This window comes from Periplaneta americana, chromosome 5 (genome assembly GCF_040183065.1).
Source record: "Periplaneta americana isolate PAMFEO1 chromosome 5, P.americana_PAMFEO1_priV1, whole genome shotgun sequence".
Classification (NCBI taxonomy): domain Eukaryota; kingdom Metazoa; phylum Arthropoda; class Insecta; order Blattodea; family Blattidae; genus Periplaneta; species Periplaneta americana.
Window position 1 is genome coordinate 184671428 of NC_091121.1, and position 19473 is coordinate 184690900.

The window sequence follows — 19473 nt, forward strand, 5'->3', positions numbered from 1 at the left end:
ATCTATGCAAAACATAGTAAATATCAATACCTTAAAAACAATATACTTTGCATACTTCCACTCGGTAATGAGTTTTAGAATAATATTCTGGGGAAATTCCACAGATAGTAACAATATATTTCTATTACAAAAAAGAGTAATTAGAATAATAGTAGGTGCCAAATTTAGGGAATCGTGTAGGAGTATTTAAAAAAACCACAAATAATGCCCATGGCTTGTCAGTATATCTTTTCATTAATAATCTTCCTCTTGTATAATCGTGAACACTTTGTAACTAATTCAACAGTTCATAGCATAAACACACGTCAAAAAAATGACTTTCATACTCCATCGGCAAGTCTATCGTGCTATCAAAAAGGAGTGCGTTATATGGCAGTAAACATTTTTAATAGCCTCCCTAATTTCTCACGCCTTCTATTCTGTAGGTGACTTCATGACATTCAATAACACTTCATGAAATTGATACTAAAACTTTGTGTTGTACTAGTAGACTATATTGTAAATCTCGTCTGTATATATTTCATCTAGACTGTGACTATAAATTATGACTTTCTAGTAGTATTAAGTTTTTTGACTTGTTCCATATTCTAGCTGTAAAGCAATGTATGAATACCATGGAATGTTAATAAATACAATACAATACAATACAATACATAATTTTGCCGACCGATTGTTGCTCTGTAGGTTTCACTCTAAGCGTCACGTTGCCACGTCTACTTCCTCGATAAGAATAAGCACTAGTTTGTTATGTTGTTAAATGGCTATTATTATTATTATTATTATTATTATTATTATTATTATTATTATTATTATTACACAACGGAGAACTGCACGCATTGTATTCTTCACCTGACATAATTAGGAACATTAAATGCAGACGTTTGCGATGGGCAGGGCATGTAGCATGTATGGGCGAATCCAGGAATGCATATAGTGTGTTAGTTGGGAGACCGGAGGGAAAAAGACCTTTGGGGATGCCGAGACGTAGATGGGAGGATAATATAAAAAAAGGGTTTGAGGGAGGTGGGATATGATGATAGGGACTGGATTAATCTTGCACAGGATAGGGACCGATGGCGGGCTTATGTGAGCCATTTATAAGTAAGTATTATTATTATTATTATTATTATTATTATTATTATTATTATTTCATATGCGAGTACGTTGACATTCTTAACTCTTAATAATAACTCTTAATAATAATTTTTAATCACATACCTTAATGTTCGTCCTCAGCACAAGACATTGCAACCTCGGTTTTAGTCCACGTGGATTAGACAAGTAGGTGTCATTTAATAATGGAAGCAGGTTATTGGTTGCAATATTGAAATTGAGGCGAGTGATTGGAGCGGCGACATAAGAAATTGAAAACAATAATGCAATTAAATTTGAAAGACTTGCCGAATGTTAACCATGATAATACAAAAGTTTACTTTTAAAATGGTAAAAAACATTGGGTCAATATTACCCCATTTGACGATATTACTGTAACTTAAAATGTTCATACGTCTCTTTAAGCTCTGTAACTGGAGAACATTATCCTGAACAGTTGCGATCAAAACTGTAGTTCAATACAATAACATATTTTTAAGTACTACACATAAAACCGTTAGAAAACGAGGTTGAAATAGAAGGGCAATAAATAGAGCTGTCGTAAAGCTGCAATAACAGCGGCATGAACACGGCCTGTGCCAGGGTCCGCACCTTGCACGACTCCATGCGAACAGAATGTGCCAAGGGACGTGGCCGCGGGGAGCCTATGCAAGTCGGCTATACAGTAGTCTGCCTTCTTTAAGTCTGCAATCTAAAAGAAAATTAAACTCACCAAGTTTTATTACGAGTTCCTAGCTTTAGTTGCTTACAGTGCAACATAACGTACAAGAACATCAAAGACTTGCGACTACAAAAGCTAAGAGTCGCACAGAAGTGAAATAATTGATTAAAAATTTTTACAAAGACAATGTAATTATTACAGTACTAGCCGTACCCGTGCGCTCCGCTGCACCCGTTAGAAATAAATATAAAGTAATTACTCATAACACACGCCGCATTCAGTCATCTACCCACACCGGCGTCGCATCTCAGCGAACACCAGCTGATATGTCGTAACTATTCGTTCGTACTATGGCCGTTTTCAATTCTAAACACATTATTAAACTTTAATTTCACATTGTAATTTTTGAGTACGGTAATATTATATCAAGAAATTATTCTCCTTACAGATGACCACTGAAGATAGGACCGCACGTCCCTGAAACGTGTATGGTTTAAACATGATTTTCAATGTGTGTTTTAATATCGTAATAATTATTATAAGTATTGTCTTTGTATGAAAATTTTTTAATCAATTGAATGAAAACACTGCCGAATTAAGACTAGGTTTTAACATGTCTGTTACAAGCATGTCCAAAGTGAAAAAATTATATTGAAAACAGTTAAAAGTATGGACAAAAGTGAATGAAACAAGAAACTGAATGCATAAGACGTTTATCATTTGTAACTGAAGTCGAACTCAGTTTACTCATCCGTTTCCTTGGAGATTTCAAGTGATCATATTGTCCTCTGAACACGCTACTCACGTGATGCGGGGTAAGACTGCCGTCATATTTCGTTCTGCCAAGAACATTGTTAGTTCTAGACCCGGTGGAGGTATGCCTCTTCTATCGCTTTTAAATCTTCACACTTTATCCGAGGTCCGGTTCAAAATCTGTTTGATACAGTTTTTCTTACGAAATTGAGTTATATACAAAATCAGGTATTCTGGGACATACTCTACTAAATGTAGTAACTGTGGGTTTCAAATTGTTCGATATTCCAATATAAAAAGATGTATAAAAGTAAGACTCCGCTGCAAAACCTGCTTAATGCATGAAGGTTGTAGTAATACTTCGTATCAGAATCTGCCTAATTCAACTTTATTTATTTATTTATTTATTTTATTGCTAGTAAGTTTGAAATGAATACAAGTTAATAAATACAATGAAAGATAAACTAGCCCACTCCTGAATGAGTAAGACTCGTGCTCAGGAGGGGATTCCAATACAGACAAAAACAAAATTAAAATTGAGAGTGAATATAGATTAAATAGTGTTTAATATGTCTAAAACCAAACTATAAATCCAATACAATTTCTTTATTAATTTGGAGAGGATTCGTGGTTGAAATATTATTGGAATAAATTTTGTTTAATAATGTGGGACCTTGACTCATGCTATGATAAAAAGCTGCATTGGTTTTACATTTTGGTTCAGACAAACGCAGAGAATTCATATTTTTAGTTCTATATTTATGTATATACCTTTCAAAATTATTAAAATTGCTATGAAAATATTTTAATAAAACAAAATAATACATTTGTTTAATATTGAAAACTTTGAAGTGTTTAAACAACAATTCAGTTGGATAAACTTTCGGCTTTTTTAAACAAATTTTTAATACTTTTACAAAATATGAGAATGCATGTTTTAAGATCGATACTGATACACGTGTTTTCGCTTAGTAATGTACTGGTAAGTGTTTTTCAGACTTCAGAAAGTCTTTCTGCAGTGTTATTAATCGATGTCTAAAACATATTTTTTGACACACCTACATGGAAACTACTGTTTTCCGTAACACATTATTGGTTAGAAAGTTCTTCTTTGCTATACACCTACGGCAAAAACATTGTTACGATCTCTTTTCCGTACGGTCGACCTGGTTAGCGAGTTGGTATAGCGCTGGCCTTCTATGTCCAAGGTTGCGGGTTCGATTCCGGGCCAGGTCGATGGCATTTAAGTGTGCTTAAATGCTACAGGCTCATGTCAGTAGATTTACTGGAATGTAAAAGAACTCCTGCGGGACAAAATTCGGGCACATCCGGCGACGCTGATATAACCTCTGCAGTTGCGAGCGTCGTTAAATAAAACATAACATTTAACATTTTCCCGTACAAATACCGCAAAATTGACATAGTATGACGAAACATTATGAAAATCGTCACGTCACAACATCAACATATCGCAAACTATGAACACAGAAATTGTAGATAATTCCTTCTAGTCTACTAAAATTGCTAACAGATAGTCTTATTTAGCTTTACTTACAGAAACAGAAATAATATACAAACAATTTCATAGCCACAGCTTAACACATTATAAGCAGACATACCTTTTGATTGAAAACACACAAGAATTACGTGTTCCGTTATTAATTCCACATTGTTACATCTCGTCCATTGTTAAAAAAACAAATTTCTTCATTTGTCGTTCTTTAGATTTTCTATGTATTAATTTACATAAAGCTTCCTTAGAATCTCTCTCTTAATATCAGAACAAAATATATTTTTTGATAAAGCCATTTTGAGTTTTTGCATGGTTCAGAATAAACAAACACCAGCGTATAGCTACACAACAATCATGACGTTATAACTAGACCTACTATAATACAGACATTGTAGTATTATAGGCCGTGACTCCTAACCTACAAAAATTTCAATAGTCTGTAATTTATTTAATGAACATTAATTCATATATAATTTCCATGTAGTTGTGCCAAAAAATATTGTACTTAACTAGTACGAAAGTCTCTTTCGCGCACTCGTTTCGATTTGAGAACTGAATATCTTGTAATATTTGATATAGGCTAGTTAAAACTAAACTCGGGTAATCTTTTAATGCGAATTATTTTGGTCGAGTTGGCTTTGTTACCTTGATAACTCTTCCCCTTTTAATCTCCAAATATATTTTTACTTCATGTCATGGTGCACATTAAATATGCGAAAATATTTCTATAATCTTAAATAACTCGAAACAGCTGCCACGAAATGATTTAAGTTCCCGATAGTATCTTTTCTTGTGCCTTGAGTTTGCACTATAAACTTTAGGTACTACAAGTTTAACATAAGTGTCTTCATATTACAAAGTGAAACTGTTTATCAGTTACTGTATATATTATCAAATTAATTACCCTTGCTAATGGACTTGACATGTCCTTTTATACTGCATAGACAACCAGAATAAAAAGAGTTAAAATTCCAACCAACTCCATGCACGTCAGTACAGATCCACAATCTAAAAAGACTTACAAGAAGAGATTGTTTTGCAGAAAATAATTCACCTCCCCCATCATCTTTATTTGCTACGATCTTCCCCATTGGTTGCACGCCATCGCCACCTGACATTTCAGAAGTACATAAGTCATTCTTACATAAAAGCTGCTAAGTTTTTCGCGGCGGCCGTTATTAGGGGTTAGACTAGCTAAAAATAAACATAGACGTTATCTCTTGTTACGCTATGTAGAGGGGATGGGAAGGAAAGTCTCGGAACACTTCAAGAGAAGCTCAGTTGTCGGTCATAAGTTGAACTGATCGCATTGTGGAGACCTCATTCTGTCATCATTAGAACAAGAAAGTATGCGATAGAGTGTCACCAACTGAAAATCAAACGGATTGTGTTCTAAAGAGTTAGTTTACGTCAACAATACTTGTGAAATGTAAGTTTTACATTGTCTACTCTTCTACCTAAAAATGAAACATGTTTGCCAAATTTGTCGCAATGCGTCGCTTTCATCAACAACTTAAGATCCAAACAGTCATAGGCCTAAATAAATCAATTTCATCATATTCAATAAATTGTTTCTGATAAAATCGGTAAGACTTTTTATCTGAAAGAATGCGTGGACAAAATAATTTAAAGTATAATAATCGGGAAAACATCTTTGGTCCTTATCTCAGTTCACTTCTAACAAATGAAGAGTACACGGGAAGAACAATCAATGTCACAAATTCTCTTAAAAAGACACTCCACTAAAACTGACAACTTTTTTATGATAATTTTTTAATCAATTTTGAAAGGATATTTACTATGTAAAGGACTAACAGAATCCAAATTTTGAACTCCAAAATGTTCCTGGCTTTTTTATTTTTTATGTTTTCTCTATTTTTTATAAATAATTTCAAATCCAATTTTTTAGTAAAAATCTCAATTTTTACACTTTATTTTTACTAGCCGTACCCGTGCGCTCCGCTGCACCCGTTAGAAATAAATATAAAGTAATTACATAATTAAAATAGGACATTTAATCCAGGGAACATTCGTGTTTGATAGAAGGATAAATCGTTTAATATGTTACTTAATTTAAATTGCATCCAAATAATTAAAATGCGATCATATTGGTCCAGAGACCACTCATTTGGTCATAAAAATTATTTTAGGAAATACAAGAAACGAATGCCTATCAAGTTTTCTGTGCATAAGAAGCTATTTTAATCTTACCTGTCCTCGATTCACTCAGAAGTTACTGTAATAACATTATAGCATTATGTCCATCTAGAGAAACTACACTTTCCAATGGTGAATTAATAATTATTATACAAATCGGTTAAGTTAGCTTCCGATATTACTTCATACAAACACAGAAACATTCTCTGTAGGCTATGTTTCATAGCTTTCGATTGTTGTTGTCCAAGGCCCCTTATAGACGAAGTCATTTGTTTTTTATTTCATTACACCGCCTTAGATGGCGTTGTTATTGTAACTTTGAAACTCATTTATCTCATTAAATATCAGTCCTATCAAAATTTTGTATGGAATAAAACTCATCAGAAATTATTTTCAAAGAAACGTTTGTTATGTAATATTTTCCATGAAAGTTAATAATAAGGGAGATATTTCGATTTATTTAATTCAAGCCCCCTTATAACCCCCCCTTTTAAATAAAATATTTGGAATGCCACATAGCCTAAATTCTTAGTTACAACGAACTTAATTTATATTCCAATTTTCATATAAATGAGTTCAGCCATTATCACGTGAAAAGGTAACAAACATCCAGACAGACAAACAGACATACAAACAAAAATGTCAAAAAAGCGATTTTCGGTTTCAGGGCTGTTAATTATATATGTTAGGACCAATTATTTTTGGAAAATCGAAAATTACCAGAAAAATTTCGGCTACAGATTTGTTATATAAGTATAGATTACATTTACAAGACATAGAGAAACATTGCTATGCATTCATTTTATGGAATAGCTCATTTATTCACTTTCATAATTTTTTTTTAAATTTGAAAATGTTGTTTTTCTGTAATTCTTGAAAAAAATATTAATAAAATAAGCTAGCAGCGTTTCTTACAAAATAAATGCACAGAAACATGCAGCTAACTCATAAATACTTGAAGTAAAATTTTCATCCAGATTGATTAACATTTGTCGTAAAAAAGTTGATGATGAATGAAGAAAAATAAACTTGCGGAAAAATGGACTTGAAAGTAAAATGAATATTTATGTAACACATACCTATGAAAATTATCTTCCGTTACATTTATCCAGTAACTTCAGGAAGCCAACTTTAGCACAAAAAGTTACTAGATTTGTAATCAGAAATTTGTAAAAAAAAAAAATTATTGATGGAAAAATAATTTTGACAGCTCTTTAAATGCCACGTTCCTTTACAACTTAATTAAAAAAATACATTTGTAATCATAATTCAACTAAATCCAATTACGGCAGTGGTCGTCAGGATTCGCTGAAATGGTTAGAGGGTAAGCGGAGCAACGTGTTGTGCCCCGTCGTGCAGCAGGAAGAGATAGAGAGCATACCCGCCAGCAGCTACGAATGCACACCACCATAGTGCAGTGTCTTCTCCGCGGGTAAGAGACGCTAGCCCCAGGTTGCTCTGTGCTGATGACGGCTGATTTAGGGTATGAAAATATACATTCCAAAGAAGTGAAATAGCCGATAAAATTTTTTTTGGGGGAAATTTGTATTATTTTCAGTGGAGTGTCTCCCCTTAATAATATAATTCAGTATATTACCACAGTCTAGTATATACAGTCACGAAGCTCAATACGTAGTAAATATGCATCCAGAGATAGTTGCTAACCACTAGGATCGCTAATATCGCCTCATTGCAGACAATGCGAAATAGTACCGGCACAGTCTGTTGTTCCTAGCACCCTCACAACTCAAGCTTCGTGACTATATACTAGACTGTGATATTACTGCAAACTTTAGTGTTTTTCTTATCAAATCTGGTAAAGGAGACTTATCACCATGGAGACAGTAATCCTTACTAACCTTTATCGTGACTATTACACTTTTACTACGTCACACTACTTTTGACCAATAAAACGGTACGAAAGGACGTCTTTCAACTATTCATGGGCTGCTTATCGCACAATTTGTTTAATTTTATCCTTTCCCTAGAATTTGTTTATTTTTGTCACTACCCTAGCATTTGTTTCTTTGTTTGCCAACATTTCAAACTGCACTGGTCTGGACGTCAAAAAACAGAAAATTACAAACCACTCCAGTCGATGCACAGCAGTTTCAAATATGACTCGCATTGGCATTCAAGAACAAGAATTAATGAAGATCACTGGCCATAGCTATGCATCTTCCCTGAAATCCTATTTACAAAAAATGAAGGGCACCATTCGGAAATCCTGAATATGTTGAGGGATACACCATGTACATCAACGAGTTCACTTCTTTTACGCACACGTCCAATATAACATCAACTGAACCACCAACCACCAAAACATTCAAACTTGAAAATTGTACTTTCAATAATTGTTTCTTTTAAAATTATTCATGTTTATTTTTTATTTCATCGTCCCTAAAAGACCTTTAGGGAGGCCGAGACGTAGGTGGGAAGATAATATTAAAATGGATTTGAGGGAGGTGGGATATGATGGTAGAGACTGGATTAATCTTGATCAGGATAGGGACCGATGGCGGGCTTATGTGAGGGCGGCGATGAACCTCCGGGTTCCTTAAAAGCCAGTAAGTAAGTAAGTTAATTAAAACTTTTCTTGTTTATTTCATCATCACTAATTAAAACTTTTCTAACACTTGTTTATATTATTTAGGTTATGTTACAGCTTCTGGTATATGATATTGTGGATAGTCACGTATCAGAGATTGTTTAATACTAAGATTTATTGAAAATCATCTGTCAAGTGACGTTGATTACTGGGATCCGGATAATTGAAGTGGAATGCAACTGTTTTAATAAAAATGAAACTGAATCAACAAAGCCTTCTTGTCTAGTAACCGTCCACAGAGTTCAATGAAGATTCCATAGTTAGCACAACTGATAACAAGAAAACAGCTAATCATAACACATTACTGCCATCTAGCGTTAAGTTAATATTTGTAATGTTGAGATGGTACAATAATACATTTGAAGACAGTTGTATTTTCGTAAGTCAATTAATATTTTATTGTATTACAGTACTTCGTTACTTCTAATCTTTATATACTTTCTTCTAATCGGGTAATAGTCAATTAAATCCCACTCGAGTTTTGATTTTCTCTAGCTAAATCAAAATCTCTAGTGACATTACTGTTGATAAAATCTGTGACAAATATTTGAGACCGAAATATAGACTGTTCTGAAGATAGAATATTGTTTTAATTCAGAGTTATTCTTCCATAAACGGTACTGCACGGAGCAAACTGGCTCTCTTCCCAATTTGACATAAACAGCACCCAGGTCAGAAATCCATTTCTCCAGGTCAAATTTCAACCGAGATTTCTGACGACAAAAGTGGTGACCACTACACTACTGAGGGCAGAATAAAGTGTATATAGATGTTAGATAAAGATTTAATAAGATAATTTTCTTATTTTCAGGGCGAAGGCCAGACGGCGCTGCATATAGCATCAGCAGAGGGTGACGAAACGTTAGTGAAGTATTTCTATGGAGTTCGAGCCAACGCCACTATCACAGACAATCAAGGTGAGTGAAGAGGAAATGTTAGTCCTATGACATCAGTACAAGATTTATTTAGTGTTGTGTGCTCATATGCTCGACACTAATTCCTTATCCATCTGTCGTAAAAAAATCTTGGTTTCTTTCTCGAATAAAAACCTAAATTGGAATTTGCAAGTTAAAGAAACGATAAAAAAAATCTGTTCCTCCATTTACTGTTCAAGTCGCTTAAGAAACTTCTTGCCTCCGCAACTAAAATGTTCCCCAGCACAATCCCTAGTATTATCGCCGCGCTCTCATGGTTAACATTCGGCAGGTCTTTGAAATTTAATTCTATTATTGTTTTCAATTTCTTATGTCGCCGCTCCAATCACTCGCCTCAATTTCAATATTGCAACCAATAAGCTGCTTCCATTATTAAATGACACCTACTTGTCTAATCTACGTGGACTAAAACCGAGGTTGCAATGTCTTGTGCTGAGGACGAACATTAAGGCATATGATTAATAGTACATTATTAAACGAGCCTATAATGATAGTAATTAAGACGCAAGTGTGGATATTTATGAAACTCGCTTGCGCTCGTTTCATAATTTTCATACGAGATTCTTAATTACCATTATAGGAGAGTTTCATACGACTTTTTATGCTCGACCATATTTCTAACTTGAAATTATTCAGATGTATACATTTTATTTGTATCTGACAAGATCGGAGGTGACCTTGTTCTAGGTCGTGACTTGTGAGATGTGCGCAGACGCGAAAGTATTGTTTTTTTCCGAGGAACAATAATGTCATTGACCTTGATGTAATCCCGTTAAACTTGATATAACTTTGATTATTGAATTCGACATTGAAAAACGAGATAACAAATTGAATTTATTTGAATATTATTTACAATTAACGCTAATTATTATAGTAACAGAACATAACTTTCTGCGACAATATTGGATTTCCAGCCTCCGTGACTTTTCGCTAATTCTCTTTCAATTGCATATCCGAGAATAATCGATACTTGCGGTTTTATAACGGTACAAAGCTGACTTGTCATTGGCTGAACACCTGTAAGCTGAGTTGTCATTGGCTGAACACCTGTACTTTAATGAGTAGGTGTACTTTAATGACATGCATTAAAGGACTGCTACCAGGTGTATAATTACCACATTTCGGCATGGTCGAGCATAAAAATTATTATTAAAGAGTTATTATTAAGAGTTAAAAATGTCAACGTACTCATATATGAAACTAATAATAATAATAATAATAATAATAGCAATATAACAAACTAGTGCTTATTCTTATCGAGGAAGTAGACGTGACAACGTGACGCTTAGAGCATGAGGCCGCGGCGATTATAATCCACTAGTTTGTTATATTGCTATTATTATTATTATTATTATTATTATTATTATTATTAGTTTCATATATGGGTACGTTGTGACGTTCTGTTAAGTGACCTAAGTTCTGAACTGTCACGTTGCTATGGTGAACTCGTGATGCTCAACTTCTTGTTGGCCTGCCACTTCTACTTTTTACTTTCTTATTACACGAAGTATAAGAATATAGATTATGATGCTACAAACAGATCTATTTCTAGCCTCCTTATATTGAAGAACTTATTTTAAGTGTGTCATCTGTATATCTACTCCATTTTTTCCTTAAATATTGGACAGACTTTATTAATGCTCTAAGAGTAAATTTATTTGTGATTTATTCTGTACAATAACCTTGGTAAAAGTGAATAGATTTTCTTTAAATCAAATAAAGACAATAATGATTCAGTTTAAATCAATTAATATATTATTACGATGTGTTGAAGTACATATGATATTTCCGTGGCTTAGTGGATAGAGCGTCAGCACGTAGAGCTGAAAATCCGGGTTCAAATTCCGGTGCAGGAGAGAATTTTTCTCCGTTCCACTCATTCTTTATCATATGATGACGCAGAATTTCTGTACGGAAATATCATAAATGTACTTCGGTACGTCGTAGTAATATATGATATGAGAAAAATAATTGCTTAGTCGGATCCCGGCCACTTAGTCACTCATAATGAGTGCACCTCTGCACATGTCTGGACTTTGTGCCACTGTCATACATTTATAACGCAGTGCATGAGGGTAGGCCACTAGAGGGAACCCAAGAGGTGGAACTTAAATTTAGAGGATTCAATCCGGCATCGGAATGGGAATCCGGTGTGGCTTAGTGGATAGAGCGTCAGCACGTAGAACTGAAAACTCGGGTTCAAATCCCGGTACCGGGGAGAATTTTTCTACGTTCCACTCATCCTTCATAAAATCAATTAATGCAACACTTGCCTTGTGTTTTCTTTCTTTCCGTATCACGTAGAGCAAATTGTCAAATGAAACTATACAGATCGTACCAGATGAAAACTATATTGCTGAAACTGATCAGGAAGAGAAAGAGGAATTTGTTAGGTCATTGGCTGAGAAGAAAAAGCCTACTGAAAGGTGTACTGGAAGGAATGGTGAACGGGAGAAGAATTCGGGGCAGAAGAAGATATCAGATGTTAGTTGGGAGGCCGGAGGGAAAAAGACCTTTGGGGAGGCCGAGACGTAGATGGGAAGATAATATTAAAATGGATTTGAGGGAGGTGGGATATGATGTCAGAGACTGGATTTGTCTTGCTAAGGATAGGAAAGTCCAGGATAACAGAGAGGGTTTGGAATTGAACGGGATATATCAGCTTCTTGTCTATGCAGATGACGTGAATATGTTAGGAGAAAATCTACAAACGATTAGGGAAAATACGGGAATTTTACTGGAAGCAAGTAAAGAGATAGGTTTGGAAGTAAATCCCGAAAAGACTAAGTATATGATTATGTCGCATGATCAGAATATTGTACGAAATGGAACTATAAAAGTTGTAGATTTATCCTTCGAAGAGGTGGAAAAATTCAGATATCTTGGAGCAACAGTAATAAATATAAATGACACTCGGGAGGAAATTAAACGCAGAATAAATATGGGAAATGCCTGTTATTATTGGTTGAGAAGGTTTTGTCACCCAGTCTGCTGTCAAAAAATCTGAAAGTTAGAATTTATAAAACAGTTATATTACCGATTATTCTGTATGGTTGTGAAACTTGGAGTCTCACTTTGAGAGAGAAACAGAGATTGAGGGTTTTTGAGAATAAGGTGCTTAGGAAGATATTTGGGGCTAAGAGGGATGAAGTTACAGGAGAATGGAGAAAGTTACACAATGCAGAGCTGCACGCATTGCATCCTTCACCTGATATAATTAGGAACATTAAATCCAGACGTTTGAGATGGGCAGGGCATGTAGCACGTATGGGCGAATCCAGAAATGCATATATAGAGTGTTAGTTGGGAGGCCGGAGGGAAAAAAGACCTTTTGGGAGGTCGAGACGTAGATGGGAGGATAATATTAAAATGGATTTGAGGGAGGTGGAATATGATGATAGAGACTGGATTAATCTTGCTCAGGATAGGGACCAATGGCGGGCTTATGTGAGGGCGGCAATGAACCTCCGGGTTCCTTAAAAGCCAGTAAGTAAGTAAGAAGATACCAGATGATAGACGAAATTAAGATATGTGGGTCATATGCGGAAGTAAAGAGGAAGACAGAAAATAACAAAAAAAAAAAAAAAAAGATTGGAGAAAGCTGGGTTTGCAGTAAAAAAAACCTGCCCTTGAGCCGAACACTATGAATGAATGAATGAATGAATGAATACTGAGTCAGTTAAAAGAGCAATGTACTACGATAATAAATGATTGAACGAATTTTAGTTTTGTCCTTTAAATGTGTAGAAATTTGATCGTACCATTTATCCACTGCGTACGAAAACCCCACTCTCTCCTACACTGCTCCCATTTGTGTGTAATTTCATTTGAGTTACATTGTTGTTAGATGGATGTGCATGAAGGCGTTGTTGTGTTGTTGTTTTTCAGATCGAACTCCTATGCACTTAGCGGCAGAGAACGGCCACGCAACGGTAATCGAACTCCTAGCTGACAAGTACAAGGCATCTATCTTCGAGCGAACGAAAGATGGAAGCACTCTCATGCACATCGCATCCCTCAACGGGCATGCGGAATGTGCAATGATGTTATTCAAGAAGGGAGTCTATCTACACATGCCAAATAAGGTAAACACTACAGTTTCAGTAAAAAGAAGATTTACTGCGTGACAACTAAATCATAGCCTACGTTATTACACAGGTAATTTCGCGACTGAGGAAATACAGTAACTTCAGTACCAGTGGAGGTTTCCCTTGCTGGCGGTAGAAATACAGGCTGGTTCACAATAAAACGAGAACCAGAATCAAAACGAGTACGGAACAATTGTTAAAATGTATATATTTAAATGTGAACATTCACAATTAACGAGAAGCGAAGCCCAGGGACGAGTACGTGGGGTTCCCCAAATTTCACCTTTGCCGTTCTCGTTCCCGATCACAACCTACTAGATTCATTCTGTTGCCATGATAAAGCTATTTGGTCGTCGTATATTTTGTAGTAAGGAGGCCATGACATAATTTCTTCTTCATGTATCGTTTCAAACTAACTCTGAAATTCAGTAGAATCACTTTCAATATATGCTACGTGTATATGTGACCAGATTACCACGCGAATTAAATTCTTAAATATTTTGTGTCATGAATTGTAAAGTTGGTTTACCTGTGTTCATACTGGCTGGTTTTTTTTCTCATGAGAGAACGACATTGGTCAATTACACACATATAACACAGAATGCGTAATATCGATTTCACATATCATTATTGACATACATATCGATATGCATACCAGTTTCCATTCTAGGTTTATTGTGAATAAAAAATCTTCACTTTTACACTAGGCCTACAGTTTCAGTAAAAAGAAGATTTGCTGCGTAATATGTAAAGTATAGCCCACGCTATTTCCCGACTGAGGAAATAGAGTAACTTCATTACCAGTGAAGGTTTTCTTTCTTTACTGGCGGTAGAAATACACAGGTTGGATAAAAAGTAATGGCAACATTGCTGTCACGTGACGATGGTGCGTTCGAGAGCTGCCAGCTGTGCGGATATGAACAAGGACTGTTAGATGAGTTAGTGCAGCCAGCGGCGACAGTACTCTGTCAATCTACTGCAGTGTGTAGAACGTTGACGTTCTTAAGGATAGTGCGAGCGCCCTAAGACCACGTTTAAAAAACTAGAGTAACGTTCCTGGATCAAATTGAAGTGACACGAGGTCGTAGTGCACAAGAATGTTTTCAGGGACTGCATAAAGCATGTGCCGATGCAGCGTTGCCATATCGCACAGTGGCACGATGGGTTAAAGCGTTCCGGGAAGGCAGGCTCGTGATTTAGCAGCGGAATTCTGAGTATGTCAAAAAACTGTGCTCCACATTCTGCAAGACATTCTGGGTTACCGAGGTTTAACAATGGCACCACTATTCAGTCGCACAGGCCTTGTTGGATCGGTACCAAAGGAAAGATGACGACTTTCTTGGACGAAACCTGGGCTCTCTCATACGAACCAACCAAACTTGAAACGTCAATCAAATGAATGGAAGCATCCAGGTTCTTCTCGTCCGAAGAAAGTGCGCCCTACACAAAGTGCTGTGAAGGAGATGTTCATTGTGGCGTATGACATTGATGGGGTATTACTGCACCACGCTGTACCTCCAAGGCAGACGGAAAACGCGGACTACTGGAACATCCACCGTACTCACTCGATATGATCCATGCGATTACGATCTTTTCACCAAAGTGAAAGAACCACTGCGAGGGACCCGGTACAATACCAGAGATGAACTTATCCGTGCTTTAGGGCGGTCAATACGGAACATCAACAAAGATGGACGCGCTGATGGTGTACGACGCCTTCCAAACATTTGGCAAAAGGTGATAAATAAGGGGGGAGCGACTATATAGAAGGTACGTAAATGTTGTACCCCTGTGAATAAAGCCATGTCAGAAATATCGAACTGTTGCCATTTCTTTTTATCCAACCTAAGTAGCTGGTCTTTCGGATTGATGTCCTGTAGACTTTCAGCACATAAAATGAAACATCATACAGAAATCATCTTCCGTTAGGCCTGGTACACAATAAGGCGGGAACGGAAACGAGAACGAGAATGGAAATTGCACCCATAAGACCATTGTAGTATTATCATTACTTAATCATCAGAATACTTTCTAATCTAGACTTAAAATTTCAATATGCAAAGGATCTTCATTGTATGTAGAAGAAAACCATACCGAGTTAAGACCAACAAAGTTGGAGGAACCAATCGGATTCAGGAGCTGGAGGGCTTAATTGCAGATATTTAATAACAATCGCGAGGGTGACATTGGAGAAGGCTAAAGGCTGGTTCACAATAAACCGAGAACGTAGACGACTATGCATATCGATATGTATGTCAATAACGATATGTGAAGTCGATATTACGCATTCTGATGTTATTTGTGTATAATTGACCAATGGCGTTCTCTCATGAGTACAAGGCAGTCAATATAAACACAGGTTAACCAACTTCGAAATTTCAACTGAAACATTTCATTAGGTGCGGTACTATAAATATGCTCATGCATCTTTATTATCACAACCTATTTTAAGTCTACCATAACGTAAAATAATTAGAGAAGAAACATTTGTAATACAACAAAAATGAACACAACAGTAGTTATTGAATTGAAGCGTGAATATGTAGAGTGTAATGCAACCAATACAGTAATAAAATATGATTCACTTACGATCGGTGTTCAAAGATGCAGCTATTGAAAGCCACGTATTCTCCTTCATTTTCTCATCTTTATACGAGGCGCGCCGCTTATCGTAAACGTGAGGATTTTCCTCAACACTCAATATTAGAATCTTATAAAATAAAAGTTGCTCCATGATGCACAGCACAGAACAAAATAATGCATAGGTTATGTCACGGTCTTCTTGCTACAAAATATACGACGACAAAATAGCTTTTAGATGGCAATAGAATGAATCTAGTGGGCTGTGATCGGAAACGTGAACGCCAAAGTTGAAACTTGGCCAACTCTCCGTTCCCGATCCCGGGCTCCGGCAAGCTTTTCGTTAATTGTGAATGCTCACATTTAAATGTAAACATTTTAACAATTTTACCGTTTTCGTTTTCGTTCCGATTCTCGTTTCCGGTTTATTGTGAACCAGCCTTAAGACAATGATGACGAGAATGGAAACGGAGAGGAGAAGGAAGAGGAAGATGATAACTAAGATCATGATAAGGAACAATGTTCGGTATGAAAGGGAGTACAGAATATTCTACGATCTCTGTCACTTCTGGTTTTGTTTCAGGGAGGTGCACGTAGCATCCATACTGCTGCGCGGTATGGACATGTTGGAATCATCAACACTCTGCTCCAGAAAGGAGAGAAGGTTGACGTCACCACCAACGTAAGTACCATACATATTTCTATTGTAAATGACATAGTTTGTAGAATCTAGTATTAGTATTCACCAACTGCACGGCACCAGAAGATAAACTTTAAATGTACATTAATATGTCCCGCAATATGACATTGCTCCAAGAATATCGTAATTCTTAAACATTAAACAATGTTTTAATCTACATATATTGAAATATCGTTATAATGAAAGGAAATTTGCCTAATTTTGCGCCTCTATAAACTGTATTTTGGTACCTATCATTTTCCTGCACTTGTCAATAAAGTACACCCTGTATAATGAATTCTGTGTAACAAATTCTCTAGTTTGGCAAATACGAAAAGTTTTTTCAATAAGAAAATAATTATATTCGTTGTAACAAATATAAATGACACTCGGGAGGGAATTAAACGCAGAATAAATATGGGAAATGCGTGTTATTATTCGGTTGAGAAGCTCTTATCATCCAGTCTGCTGTCCAAAAATCTGAAAGTTAGAATTTATAAAACAGTTATATTACCGGTTGTTCTGTATGGTTGTGAAACTTGGACTCTCACTTTGAGAGAGGAACAGAGTTTGAGGGTTTTTGAGAATAAGGTTCTTAGGAAAATATTTGGGGCTAAGAGGGATGTGAAGTTACAGGAGAATGGAGAAAGTTACACAACGCAGAACTGCACGCATTGTATTCTTCACCTGACATAATTAGGAACATTAAATCCAGGCGTTTGAGATGGGCAGGGCATGTAGCACGTATGGGCGAATCCAGAAATGCATATAGAGTGTTAGTTGGGAGGCCAGAGGGGAAAACACCTTTAGGGAGGCCGAGACGTAGATGGGAAGATAATATTAAAATGGATTTGAGGGAGGTGGGATATGATGATAGAGACTGGATTAATCTTGCTCAGGATAGGGACCGATGGCGGGTTTATGTGAGGGCGGCAATGAACCTCCGGGTTCCTTAAAAGCCAGTAAATAAGTAAGTAACTAAGTAATGAATTGTTATAGAAAGAATGTAGCATATTCGTGTGAAATTAGAACAGACTACAAAGACTACAGATGGCCGTTATTGAATCTTCAGCTACTGGTCCACTATAGGCCTACCACGGAATTGCCATTGAGTCTGCATTCGATTACATTGGCCTAACGCTCTATAAACTCGTATGTGACTATGAGGCACATCAAATTCTCACACAAGTTCGAGTGCTTACAGCTCTACCCCTTGTCATCCACAAACCTTTCTTTTTTACGATTGATAAAATAGGAAAAATACGATTAAGTACGCTCAGATCTGAGCAATGAAAAATAACGGAAGGATTTCCTGTACTAGAAGACCTTCTAGAAAATTAATATTAATAATCATTCTAAGAACAAAAAGTACCGACTAAAATATATACACAACAGAGATGAACAAATCTACAGTCCCGTCGCTCTAATTCCCGGCAGCCAATCACGTTGCAGGTCGGCTACATTTAAACGTGTGCGTCTTGTGATTCGCTGAGGAAGACGTTATTCATTTCTTAAGGCTCGATAAATACTTAATATAAAAGCCCGCCATTTTGGCTCTTTCGTTGACGTTCGCAGAAAGCACACGAAGACGTTATTTGCCGCTCAATTATTTGCTGAATTACAGTGCGTTTGATTTATTATCATAGGAACTACGACATGATAATGTTTAACGGTGTGGCAAATAGATTGCTCTTATGGTAGCTCGGCAACGAAAGAACAAAAATGGCGAACGATACTACCTACCTAGACTTTATAGAGCCTTCACTTCCTAAGACGTAAGCAAAGAGGAGGAGTCACGCCGGGAATAACTGCCGCTCTCGCTCGCTGTGTTCGTTGCATTTGTCTTTCGAGTCTCGTCTCGGCATTCTCGTGCGCTTCGAGTCTCGCTCGTCATTCTCGAAATAGCATTTGGTCGGCGTGGAAAGATTTCGTAACTTTGAATAACATAAATCATTGAAATAAATAACATTAGATATGTTTAACTGATAAAAAAAAATACAAAACAAAATAGTATCATAGTTATCAAAATGTTCTGTATTAAGGTTATTTACTTGTCAACCCTAAACGTAGTCCTAAAAATTGTGTAACTTAATTTGCATTGATTATACGAATACTGTTAACAGAACGTTATTGATTTCCTTGACTGGAGCAGACTCTGTGTGAAGGAAGATTTAAAAGTTCTGGACTAAACTTTGCACTCGTATGTCCCTGTTATGCACCCTGCACTTCGACACACACACACGCAATGCTTCTGCATCCAGTTGCACGCCGCAACAACAACCAGCGAGATTGCACCTCTGCTTCACAAGGTAATGGAAACAAATGAAGTGAGATATCAAATATGATGGGGAACAACAATAGGAATCTTGGTCTCGTCTGTAAAACT

At 36.2% G+C, this 19473-nt stretch overlaps 1 protein-coding gene across 1 annotated transcript in view; it reads left to right on the forward strand.

Moving 5' to 3' along the window:
* Positions 1-19473, forward strand: part of nompC (no mechanoreceptor potential C) — a 358845-nt gene that overhangs the window by 228574 nt on the left and 110798 nt on the right. Inside the window, exons 6-8 of the mRNA XM_069826862.1 lie at positions 9617-9722; positions 13629-13825; positions 16992-17090. Of these exons, the coding sequence (XP_069682963.1) occupies positions 9617-9722; positions 13629-13825; positions 16992-17090 (402 nt within the window). The remainder of the gene's footprint in view (positions 1-9616; positions 9723-13628; positions 13826-16991; positions 17091-19473) is intronic.